Genomic DNA, 13,050 nt, shown 5'->3' with positions numbered 1-13,050 from the left:
TACCCAAAATCAGAAAGGAACAATTCATCAATTTTTCATCAACTGGAACAATTCGTACATAAACACAACAGCTACTCAATAATACAATTGATCCACTTTGTTTTTGAAATAAGATTTTACTTCTATTTGATTTTCAATGTTTTCTTCATTTTAGATAAAGTTTAGTTTATTAGGTTTTGAATAAGACTTTATTTTTAAAATGAACTTTTAATTTTAGAATAGTTTTAGATTTATAGAAAAATTATGAAAATAGTAGAGGGTTCCCATATACCTCACCCAGTTTCCCCTACTATTAACATTATATATGAGTAGGATACATTTGTCACAATTAATGAACCAATAGTGATACATTATTATTATTAGCTAAGGTCCATACTTGATTTGTTTCTACTTAATGTCTTTATTTTTATTTTTTTGAGATGGAGTCTTGCTCTGTCACCCAGGCTGGAGTGCAGTGGTGGCACCATCTCGGCTCACTGCAAGCTCCACCTCCCGGGTTCATGCCATTCTCCTGCCTCAGCCTCCAGGCGCCCACCACCATGCCCGGCTAATTTTTTTTTGTATTTTTAGTAGAGACAGGATTTCACCGTGTTAGCCAGGATGGTCTCAATCTCCTGACCTCATGATCCGCCCACTTCGGCCTCCCAAAGTGCTGGGATTACAGGCGTGAGCCACTGCACCCAGCCAATGTCTATTTTTTATTCCATGATCTCATCCAGGATACCAAATGACATTTAGCTGTCACATCTTCTTACACTTCTCTTATTTGACAGTTTAAAACTTTATTTTTATTGGCCAGGCATGGTGGCTCACGCCTGTAATCCCAGCACTTTGGGAGGCCGAGATGGACGGATCACTTGAGGTCAGGAGTTCAAGACCAGCCTGGCCAACATGGTGAAACCCCTTCTCTACTAAAAATGCAAAAATTAGCTTGGTGTGGTGGTGCACACCTGTAATCCCAGCTACTCAGGAGGCTAAGGCATAAGAATCACTTGATTCCAGGAGGCGGAGGTTGCAGTGAGCCAAGATCGTGCCACTATACTCCAACTTAGGTGACAAAGTGAGACTCTGTTTCAAAAAAAATAAACCCAAACATTTATTTTTATTAAGGTTTTCTGCTAATACTTTGTAAGATAATGATGCTTAATGTTTCTATATTACAAATTTACAATTTTACTTGACTTTTAAATTTTAACACTTAAAAAGCGAATTATAAAGTTGTTTGACTAATGTTCATGTTATGCATTCCAAACACTTATAAATCAGAGTATTGATACCAGTATTTTGGAATTACCATCAATAAATGCTGAGTGTCCAGCATTGCTGTCCTTGCACCAGTATAGCAGTGACTGGAGCCGAGCAGGATGGGCAAGACATGGGGAACATGAACACACACGGCTGAGGCTCTGGGTGCAGGACACGACTGCTAGGAACCAGGGGGTGTGCAGCAGAGGGCAGCTGAGCAGCTCAAGGCTTGCTTCTGTGCAGTGAGACTCCCAAGCCTAGACCATCCTAAAGGGTTCTGCAAACATGTCTCTTGCCCCCAGCACCCTTACCACTCTGTTCTTCCTCTGTATACAGCCCAAGAGGGCTTGCTTATGTTAGCCCAATCCAGTTTCCTTGTCTTGCACAGACAGTGCTCTGGGACCACTTTACAGTGATGATTTGGACTCAGGGACATTATCTTAGAGAAGTCTTTTTTTTTTTTTTAATTGAAATTTTTTTTTTAAAGACAGGGTCTTGCTCTGTCATCCAGGCTGGAGTGCAACAGTGCAATCATGGCTCACTGAAGCTTCAAACTCCTGGGCTCAAATGATCCTCCCACCTCAGCCTCCCAAGTGGCTGGGACTACTAAATCCAGATAATGCCACTAAATCCAGATAATTTTTTATTATTACTTTTTTGGAAGGGATGGGGTCTCGGTATGTTACCTAGGCTGGTTTCCAATTGCTAGGCTCAAGTGATCCTCTTGCTTTGGCCTCCCAAAGTGCTAGGATTGTAGGCATGAGCCTATCTTAGAGAATTCTTTTTTTTTTTTTTTTTTTTGAGACGGAGTCTGGCTCTGTCGCCCAGGCTGGAGTGCAGTGGCCGGATCTCAGCTCACTGCAAGCTCCGCCTCCCGGGTTTACGCCATTCTCCTGCCTCAGCCTCCGGAGTAGCTGGGACTACAGGCGCCCGCCACCTCGCCCGGCTAGTTTTTCGTATTTTTTAGTAGAGACGGGGTTTCACCGTGTTAGCCAGGATGGTCTCGATCTCCTGACCTCGCGATCCGCCCGTCTCGGCCTCCCAAAGTGCTAGGATTACAGGCTTGAGCCACCGCGCCCGGCCACACGAGAATTCTTAAGCCTGTGCTTCCCCAGGCCTGGCTCATTGCTTGGAACACAGTAAGTACTCTGTATGTGTAGGTGCTATTATTTGTTCAACCAATGTCGAGTAAATGAAGGAAACTGGCACCATTGGCAGGAAAAGGCTGCCCCTCTGCAGATATTAGGAGCTGATGAGATTCAGGGACCCAAGGTGGGATGGTGAGGACAATGAGGTGAGTGAGTGGAGCACCCTAGTCTGCAGTGTGGAGAGGGTGGGGGGCGAGAAGAGTGAGGAGGAAGGGGACCACCAGTGCCATCCCCAGCCCCAGCTCTATCAATGGCAGCCTGACTTAGGTCTGCTGGCCACACAGAAGGAGACCCCCGGCAGCAACCACCTCTAGGATTCCGAGATGCAAGTCCATCATCAGCATCCAAAAATTATGATTAAAAGTTTAGTCAATTACTTATTGCATGCCTGTGCCAAAATATCTCCCGTAACCCATATATATGTGTGTGTGTATAAATACACATATACACCTACTATGTACCCACAAAAATTAAAAATTTTTAAAATGTTTAATCACAAGTCTGTAGTATAACATCATTAGTAGAGTCTGCTGACATTACAATCTATTGATCTCCCCAGAGTTACCAAAAGTATTTCACAATAGTTAGGCTTCCTTCTGTCCATAGTTCAGGGCATATTCAAAGTCTCTAAAGCTGACGTGACCATCTGAGTCTTGATCTACTTCCCTGGAAAATGAAACAAAAAGTCATTTACACATTATTCTCGTTAACACCTATGCACCGAGAGCACATTAGAATCTTTATTTATTTGCATGTCTGTGTGACAGAGGAACCTATTTTATCTACTTGAAGGCTGAGATTGATGCCTTTTTTTTTCACTGATAATAAATGTTTGCAAGAAAGAAAGGGTATTTATTAAAACTCACAGAAATAATATATTCCACATACTTAAAGAGATGAAGCCAAACACACAGATTATATAAGAAAAAAAGAAATAGCTCTTTCTAATTATCTTACACATGTCTTTCTGTGATATGTCAAAAACATATGCAGGCCAGATGCAGTGGCTCACACCTGTAATCCCAGCACTTTGGGAGGCCAAGGCTGGTGGATCACCTGAGGTCAGGAGTTCCAGAGCAGCCTGGCCAACATGGTGAAATCCCGTGTCTACTAAAAATACAAAATTAGCCAGGCATGGTGGCAGGCACCTGTAATCCCAGCTACTCGGGAGGCTGAGGCAGGAGAATCGCTTGAACCCGGGAGGGAGGCAGAGGTTGCAGTGAGCAGAGATCACGCCACTGCACTCCAGCCTGGGTGACAGAGCAAGACTCCATCTCAATTAAGAAAAAAAAAAAGTGTGTTTGAAAGCATAACTGAGGAGTAGTGGTCCCAAGTCCTCTTTGGGGGGCATTCTAAAACTATGCCTTACAAGTAGCTCCTGCGGTTGATGCCAATCATATTTTGTTCAAACATCAAATTCGTATCAACCATGACATAGGACTTTTTAAAGCAAGGACTGGCCCAAGCAAGAGAGCCACTAATCACTGTAATAGTTTTAAAGCAGGCTTTTAAAATATTGAATTCTAAAATAAACTTTCTGAATATTTCATGCCAAAGTCTCTGAAGTCTATAATGGTTCTGGATAGAGTGATGATAATTTTTCATTCTTTTGAAGTAGAGAAAAATCCCTACTTCTCCGCCCCAGGGCAAAACCATGTTGCAGTGTGTTCGTATAAAATGATTGCAGACTGCGGAGGCCATTATTCTTATTACTTCTTTTGGTAAAATATACATGATGATTTCATGCTACACAGGACCAAAAGTATAGTGTCAGATCTCTTCTAAGGGATTAGAAATAATCAGTATCACGTTACTAACTACAGAATATGAATCATCCCTTTTATTAAATTAGATAATTGAAGATTCTTAATATTGCCTAAGTATTTTTTCCCAAGGAATTGGATTAGATAAACAGCCTTTTTTCTTTCCACTCTGAACTGGTATGGTTGAACTATAAATCTCAGACGGTGAGTTAAGTGAATAACCTAGAAAAATAATGTTTAGAATAAACTGCTTCTGATAATATTTTTTGTGTGTGCGAGTGTGCTTATTCACTTATTGAGATGCTGAATGCTTGTAGAGAAGTGAGTCCCTTTGCCTGACTTTCTGAGTAAACGACCTCATTGTTATTGCATTAACTTTTTTTTTTGAGATGGAGTCTCACTGTGTCACCCAGGTTGGAGTGCAGTGGCGCGATCTCGGCTCACTGCGACCTCCACACCTCTCCGGCTCAAGCAATCTTCCCACCTCAGCCTCCTGAGTAGCTAAGAATACAGGCACACAGCACCACGCCTGGCTACTTTTTGTATTTTTTTGGTAAAGATGGGGTTTCTCTATGTTGCCAGGCTGGTCTCAAACTCCTGAGCTCAAGCCATCCCTCTGCCTCGGCCTCCCAAAGTGCTGGGATTATAGGCATGAGCCACTGTGCCCCGCCTGTTCTTGTATTAAGTTCTGACTTTTCTTGCTGCCTTTGCCAGAGCTTTCCATCATCAAATGAGCATAGTATAACCAAGAACTGTTAAAACTGGAAAGTGTATTCAAAACGTGTGGGGTGGCATTTTATTCACATAATGAATGGAAGGGCATCATCATTTTAAATTTATATTTCATATGAGACACGCTGAAATACTTTATGTCTTTGGACTTTTCGTCCTCGTCACATATATACAAGCAGGTCTGGTCATCTCACAGAGAGTGCAGAGGAAATTCAAGTTCAGGGCTATCATTTTAAAAGCGAACAAATACTGTTTTTCATTGCAGACAGAATCATTCTGAAGAAGGAAGGTCTCATAGCACCCACACTCCAATCACTGTGACAGAAAAGATGTGTGGTGGGTAGAATTAGTGACTGGCTGCGGAGAGGAAGGAAATGTCATCAGGTAAAAAGCCCCCTCGTTTCTGTTACAGCATTCAACCCTAACGTGAGTTTGCTCTAGTTTTGAAACTAGAATACGTTGTTTGGGTGTCATCAACAAACCCTCAGCACTAAACAATTCAGCCTCCTCACCCCGCAACCCTGACGCGAAAGAAACTTGAGGACGGCAAGACCTTTGTCTTGTTTGCTGCTGTGGCCCCACTTCTTGCCCCACAGCAGAGGACGAATGTTGAATGAATGAATTTGTGGAATAAATGAATCTGAGGAAACAGCTGATAATATTATAGAAAATCTATTACCTTGCAGGAGGTACTAGGGGATTAAAGAAAGAAACTATCACCTCATTGTCTTCACTGAGTCTAAAAACGCTTGTGGCCTGACGTGATGGCTCATGCCTGTAATCCCAGCACTCTGGGAGGCCCAGGCGGGTGGATCACCTGAGGTCAGGAGTTCGAGACCAGCCTGGCCAATGTGGTGAAACCGCATCTGTACTGAAAATACAATAACTAGGCAGGCATGATGGTGCATGCCTGGAATCCCAGCTACCAGGAAGGCTGAGGCAGGAGAATTGCTTGAACCCGGGAGGTGGAAGTTGCAGTGAGCCAAGATCGTGCCATTGCACTCCAGCCTGGGCGAAAAGAGCAAAACTCAGTCTCATAAATAAATAAAGAAACGCCTGAGAAACACCTCAGACCCATCATTCAGGGATCCGTAAGTAACTCAATTACGGTTTCCAGGCTCAACCACATTTTGCAAAGCATAGACTAGGTACAGACGAGACCACATGAGAGACAAGCTTTGGAAAATGAGGCTCAAAACACGGGGCAGTGGAGCGGGGGAACCCCTTGAATGTCAGGCTGAACCACTTAGAGTTAAGCAGCAGGAAACTGTGAACCAGTGCAGAACGCTGGGTGCACGTGTTCGAACCCACCCCACAGTCAAAGACCACGCACTTCAATCCAGTGAAGCAGCTGCCCTTTTACCAGACACAGGGATATAGGTATAGACACATATACAGACTTTTATCTCAGAAATGGCTTGTCAAAGGAATTAAAGTTTACGCAGTGTAAAAGAGGAGAATTAATTGTTATTAACAATAACTGCCTCTAGAAATGTAGGTCCAGTGAAATTAAAGGCTTTTTTGGTGTGTTTGTTTTTGAGATGCAAAAGGGAGACCTGGAATTGATTTTGGGAGTAGAGACTCAAGAGAGCAGAACTGGGCTGGGCGCGGTGGCTCACACCTGTAATCCCAGCACTTTGGGAGGCTGAGGTAGGTGGATCACTTGAGGTCAGGAGTTCGAGAGCAGCCTGGCCAACATGGTGAAACCCCATCTCTATTAAAAAGACAAAAATTAGATAGGCGTGGTGGCACATGCCTGTAATCCCAGGTACTTGGGAGGCTGAGGCAGGAGAATCGCTTGAGCCTGGGAGATGGAGACTGCAGTGAGCTGAGTTCACACTCCAGCCTGGGTGACAGATCCCATCTCAAAAAAGAAAAAAAAAAAAAAAAAAGAGAGAGAGAGAACTGCTCTGTATTACTTGGTATGAACAATTTAGGACCAACCAGGAGGAAGGAGATGACAAGCCAAGACAGGAGAGGGTACAGGCACAGGGAGATGCCATATGAGAAGAGTCATGAATTTCCCCAATGATGTGGTGACCAAAAGTCCTTCGATTAACTGTTACGTCTCCGACGTACTTCCAAATTGTTTGTATTACCTGTTCTAACCTCTCCCCTATCTTCACCAGGAGTTCAAGACCAGCCTGGGCAAAATGGTGAAACCCCGTCTCTACTAAAAATACAAAAATTAGCCGGGCATGGTGACACACGCCTATAATCCCAGCTACTGGGGAGGCTGAGGCAGGAGAATCAGTGGAACCCAGGAGGTGGAGGTTGCAGTGAGCTGAGATCGCGCCACTGCACTCCAGCCTGGGAGACAGAGCAAGACTCCGTCTCAAAAAAAAACAAAAACAAAAACAAAAAAGTGGTTATAATTACTTTCATCAGCATGAATGTTAGCATTTTTCTCTCTCACACCCAGATTTGTTACACAAGATTCTAATTGCTCTTTTTGGTGGTGCTGTGTGGGCTTCAACAGCCCAGGCTGGCTGCTTCCCTGACCCAGAGCTAAGAGGTCTCAACCCTGAAGGAGCCAGGGTTTTACACTGGGAGACTTTTATTAAGATTAGTAATAAAAGGGTGGGAACATATTGCTCTAATACATTCTGAAGGAAAACCTAGGGTTTTTTAAATTTAAAAAAATGTCAATAGTTGGCTGGGTGCAGTGGCTCAAGCCTGTAATCCCAGCACTTTGGGAGGCCAAGGTGGGCAGATCATGAGGTCAGGAGTTGGAGACCAGCCTGACCAACATAGTAAAACCCCATCTCTACTAAAAGTACAAAAAATTAGCTGGGCGTGGTGGTGGGTGCCTGTAATCCCAGCTACTTGGGAGGCTGAGGCAGAAGAATCACTTGAACTCAGGAGGCGGAGGTTGCAGTGAGCCAAGATCACACCACTGGACTCCAGCTCAGGTGACAGTGCGAGACTCTGTCTCAAAAAACAAAACAAACCAAACCAAAACAAAAGTAAATAGTCAGTGTTTCTCACAAGCAGTAAATGTTTCTTGTATGAAAATGCTGACATCATAACAATTTATTAGAATGTTCTGAAAGTGGGTATTTCTTGGAAAATCATTTTCTTTAAAATTATTCAGGGGTACCCCATGTCCAAGTCTCCAAAGCCAGGCTTCAGACTAGAGTACTTGCTTTTACCCAAGTTACTTAAAAATAATGAAAGAAAGAAAGAAAAGGAAATGGTTTAAATTTTATTACATTAATACAATGGAATCTTTTCTATTAAAATGATATAAAGACTATGAAAGTGATATTTTTAAAGTGGGAACAAGAATACAGAATGGTATATGCATCATCATTGCAATGTTTTCATTTTTAAATTTTAATTTTAATTAATTAATTAATTACTTTAGAGACAGAGTCTTGCTCTGTTACCCAGGCTGGAGTGCAATGGCACGATCTTGGCTCACTGCAACCTCTGCCTCCCAGGTTCAAGCGATTCTCCTGCCTCAGCCTCCCGAGTAGCTGGAATTACAGGCACGGTCTCAAACTCCTGACCTCAAATGATCCACCTGTCTTGGCCTCCCATAGTGCTGGGATTATAGGCGTGAGCTACTGTGGTCAGCCCCATAATTGCAATTTTATAAACATTTATATTCTTTTAGGCAGAAGCTGAAGGTTATATGCTACATAGAAACTTGTCTTATGAAGATGGTAGGGTTTTGGGCAATTCTGTCTTAAGATATTCCTTAATATTACTTACATATTTTTCACCTGAAAGAATATTTTCTTTCTTTTTAATCTGAATTTTCCAAACAATTGGCCTTATTTCAAATTGTATAAATCCACAATAGCTAGAGCTGGGCTTCTCAACGTCAGCGCAACTGATATTTTGGACCAGACAATGCTCTGATATAGCAGAGAGGGGGCTGTCCTGGGCATTGCAGGACGTTTAGCAGCATCTCTGGCCTCTGTACCTGCCAGATGTTGGTAGGACCCTCTCCCACCCCTCATGCCCAATTATGACAGCCAAAAATGTCTCCAGAAATTGCCAAGTGTCCCTTGGGGGACACAATCGCTCCAGTTGAGAACCATTGAGCTAGAGGAATCACAGTTTAAGGCAATCCTTTCGAACAGTCCAGCTAAATCTACACTTACTGATATAATTGCTTTAAAGACTTTTTCTTAAAAAAAAAAAAAAAGTGATTTCAGGGTCAGCTGAGGCACATGTGTCTCAGATCATACAGAAGATTGTCCCAACACTCTGAGGTTTTGAAATGAGCCCAGAGAAGACCCCACTGGAGAGGCAAACTCTTGCTGGTGGTAACAGGGACTGTGCCAGACATATCTGTGTTCCCAACAAAAGCACTGACAGATAGTAATTATTTTGTGTCACTCTGATAATCACATGAGATTTTGAAAGTTGACGCCGTATTTGATTCACCTGAAACATGAATGAGAAATTTAATGTGGAGGCCAAGATTTAAGTGAGAAAAGTTTTCTTAGTGGGATTTTTGGGGTGGGGGAAAAGGGAGAGAGCAGCTTTTTCTTTCTGATTCTTTATGGAATAATTTAAACCAAAGTCAAAACTGCCATTACATTAGGGACAAAGCTGTCATACTGACTGAACAGTGAAAGTAAAAATTACCCTCCAAGCAAGGCGCCCCTGCTGGGGATGAGAGGACCCGCCAATTGAAGATGTAATGATGACTCCCTCTCCCGCAAGCAGCCTTCTCTTCTGAGGAGCCCGCTCCTGCTTCCCACTGGCGTGCTTGCCTCTTTGTTGATGAGAGTCCTGCAGGGCTCTACAGCAATTCAGCTGGTAATGTGTTTATTAATTTTACCTTTTTAAAGACATGTGTTAAGAGAAGCCATTCGGATATGCAGGAAAGACTAAAGAGATATGCAGATGATTTCTGGTCTCTTCTAGGCTCCGACATGACTCTGGCAGATGCACTGCATTCTCTTCGGCGTGTACTGGGGTCCCTCTGTGCCCATCCCACACTATGCAACCTTCTTTGACACCAGCCGCTGCTGGGAAAGCCTCGCCTGAGCCAGTAACAGTATCTTTTGCTATTTGGGACTGCTCTGATACCTGGGGTGGCACCCCCTGCCCCCTAAGCATGGAAGCATGAAAAAGAAGGTGTTAAGGCCCTCTTCAGGCACAGAGCAGGTAGAACTTCTTGACCAATTTACACTCCAGCTCACTCTGCTGTTTTCTCTTTCCTTCATTGTGCACGGCTCCAGTCTCAGGCCGGTAATTAACCCTTAAAAGCCTGTGCATGAATTATTGAATCAATGTACCAAAGGAGCACAGGACTGTTGTGGAGATGTCACGCTTATGGTAGGAAAAGGCTGTTGCAATACCAAGCCTCACCTCTGCATCCCAGACGTCCACATGTGGGTAGAACTGAGCAGGTGGCACCCCTTGACCAATGAAGCACGAGGACCGGGGGATAATGGTTCCTGCACGTAGACAGCTCTGCGGTCATTCTCTTGGCTCTTCGGAGGTTCTGGTAGGATCAAGCTCCAATCGCTCACGTTAGTAATGAGCTTGGTGACAGACACTTGCACTCCCTCATTCTCTGTTTCACAACGACTTGTACACAAGCCCTCATCAGGCTCTGCTTTCAAGAAGAACCCAGGTTAAGACACAATGGAAAGTTTATTTTGAGAGATGAAACTTCACACAGAGCATTTAAATTGCCATCAGCAATAGCACGTCCTATCAGATTCTCATTCAAGTAAAAGAGATCTCACTACTCGAAAGAGATCAGACTATTCCTCTATTTGCAAAATGCTTTTTTTTTTTTTTTTGGAGGAAATTAAATATTGTCTTTAAGAAGAGCTCTGAAGTTTCAAGTTCCAAGCAATTAAAACGCCAGAGTTAACCAGAAAAAAACCACTGCAGCAGTCTTTTTACTGTCTAATATACATGTCTTATTAATAATATTTAGTTCGTTAATAATAAATAGTATTATTGGACTTTAAGTGCTCCTTCAGAGTGAGGACAAGGTATTCCTGAATATAAGATTCTGATAGGGTTCTTTTGGATGCAGAGGTATAGTTATGATCTGATCATAAGCAAGTGCTGGACCTGGCTGTTTAGGATGAACTGTGAAGCATAAGAGAATGTCCAGTTCAGGCCAGGAATAAAGAATGACATAAGCCAGGCAAAACGGTGGCCTCATTAGCACTCAGCTCAGCCTACTAGCCTAACAGTTCCATGGACGTTGTTGGTTTCTTCCCCAACATCCATCCTACCTGCTCTGTGCCATGCAGCAGCTGTGTGACTGTGGGGGACAGATCTCCACCCCAGCTCTAGAAGTGGGATCTCACTGGCCTTAAACAATGACTGCAATCCCACTCTCCTTACCACAGTGACTGGCTCGAGGATTGATTGGCTTAAGCCAGTTAACACATGTCATTCCTCCCCTGGCCACTACTGATTGGTAAAGAATTGGTACAAACATAATGAAGTCTAGGAATTTTGTTTGCAAGTTGAGAAGCTCTTTCAATGCGGACACCTGAGATGCAGAGGCGAGGCTTGCTATTGCAACAGCCTTTTCCTACCATAAGCGTGCAATTTCCACAACAGTTCTATGCTCCAATGGTACGTTGATTCAATAATTTGTGCACAGGCTTCTAAGTGTTAATTACCAGCTTGAGACTGGAGCTATATATAATGAAGGAAAGAGTCAGAGAACAGCACAGTGAGCTGGAGCCTAAACAAACCATGCCTGAAGCCTCCCCTATGTCAAGACTCTTAGTCACTGACCCAATAAATTCCCTGTGTTGTTTAAGGCAGGATGAAATGGATTTTCTGCTACTTGGAAATGAAAGCATCCTGACATACAAAGGATCCTGTCTGAAATATTTTCCAAACCTTGCAGTATTTGGAACTTGATGGTCAGACAGCAGATACTCAATGAACATAGTAGTTTTGAAACGATTATTCCATTTTAAAGAAACCATAAATAATTTAGATTTCTCCTTGGATGCTAGTTCAAGATTCTGGATTATTCTCCTCAGCTCTGCATTCTAAAGAAGTAACTTGCTTGCTGTATCCAACAGAAAGTTCTGTTTATGGTGCCTTAATTGTGATTCTTAAGGCACTGAAGAGGCTATTGAGGGGACTAATATATATTTTCCCTAACAAGTGATGGAATAAATTCTCCAGTCCAAGAAAAAAGGAAAAATGGATGTAAAATACAGCCACAGCTTGCCAAAGTGATTAACCATAAATAATGACTCACTTTTTCCTATTTACTAAATTTTAAGAACGAGGAATCTCATTGACAGCTTGAAATATTTTAAAAGGGAGAAAATATAATTTCAGTATGTCATTTCAGATGATTGACTACTTGTAGACATGTGGATAAATGCAATCAACATATAGCCCAAGGCCTTGGACTATACTTCCAGGAAATAATTTGATATTCCTTCTCTATCAAGTGTTTTAACAGAGCTGCTAATAACCGGGGATATGATCGTGTTGCTAACGCTGATTCTCTGGAAGAGAAATGGCAATGTAAGAAAACAGCACAGATCAGACAGCTTTCAGGACAAAGTGCAAAAGTGCATCTTCGAACTAATAATAACAAATCTGTTTCCTACACTTCTGAGTCACTAAGATCTTCCATTCTTCCCCCCATGCCGTAAATGTGCAACCACCACAGGCGCACTCTGAATATGGCAGGGAGACAGTGTGGTCCAGGAGAAACCTCCCAGGAGGGAGCTCTCTGCTCAGCTAGGTTGCTGCCAAGTCCTGGGCAAGTTTCTCAACTGCTATGACTTTGAAGCTGCTCACGTGTCAAGCTGAATGGCTAGGCTAGATGATTGCTAAGATTTGGTCCAGTTCTCAATTTTGATGAATCTAAGCTGGATCTTAGTTATACAACTAGTATCTTTGTATGCAGAAAATTGGAAAATGCAACCCAACTCCTGTTAGCCATGTTTAGCCTTTAAAAAAAAAAGTAGTTTGAACCTTTGACCCTGTGGACATTTATAAGCAACCATAAGCATATATAAATGTAAAGAAAAAAGATCCTACCATCAACAATGTGAAATATTATTGGAGATAAAGCCATTTCTATTTCAAATATATAATCACTTCAGCTGAGATACCCAGTATCATCTTGAACTTGATTATGAGATAAAAGAAATGGGACAGAGATGGCAATCATTTAATCTCTTAAGAACAGCTAT

The 13,050-nt window shown here is 42.6% G+C and overlaps 1 protein-coding gene across 2 annotated transcripts in view; it reads right to left on the bottom strand.

Annotated features, from left to right (window-relative positions):
• Positions 1-2,153: 2,153 nt before the first annotated feature.
• Positions 2,154-13,050, bottom strand: part of LOC105467566 (EF-hand calcium binding domain 11) — a 161,107-nt gene continuing 150,210 nt past the window's right edge. The window contains exons 6-7 of one of the 2 annotated variants that reach the window (XR_011625641.1): positions 10,220-10,466; positions 2,154-3,059 (exon numbers count right to left, since the gene is read on the bottom strand). Coding sequence is in view for 1 of the 2 variants with exons in the window: in XM_011717265.3 (XP_011715567.1) it covers positions 2,978-3,059 (82 nt within the window). In the remaining variant the exon portion in view is untranslated. The remainder of the gene's footprint in view (positions 3,060-10,219; positions 10,467-13,050) is intronic. The other variant, XM_011717265.3, reaches the window with a different exon arrangement.

The sequence above is a fragment of the Macaca nemestrina genome, chromosome 7, assembly GCF_043159975.1.
Source record: "Macaca nemestrina isolate mMacNem1 chromosome 7, mMacNem.hap1, whole genome shotgun sequence".
Lineage (NCBI taxonomy): Eukaryota > Metazoa > Chordata > Mammalia > Primates > Cercopithecidae > Macaca > Macaca nemestrina.
This window is presented reverse-complemented; position numbering and strand designations above follow the sequence as displayed.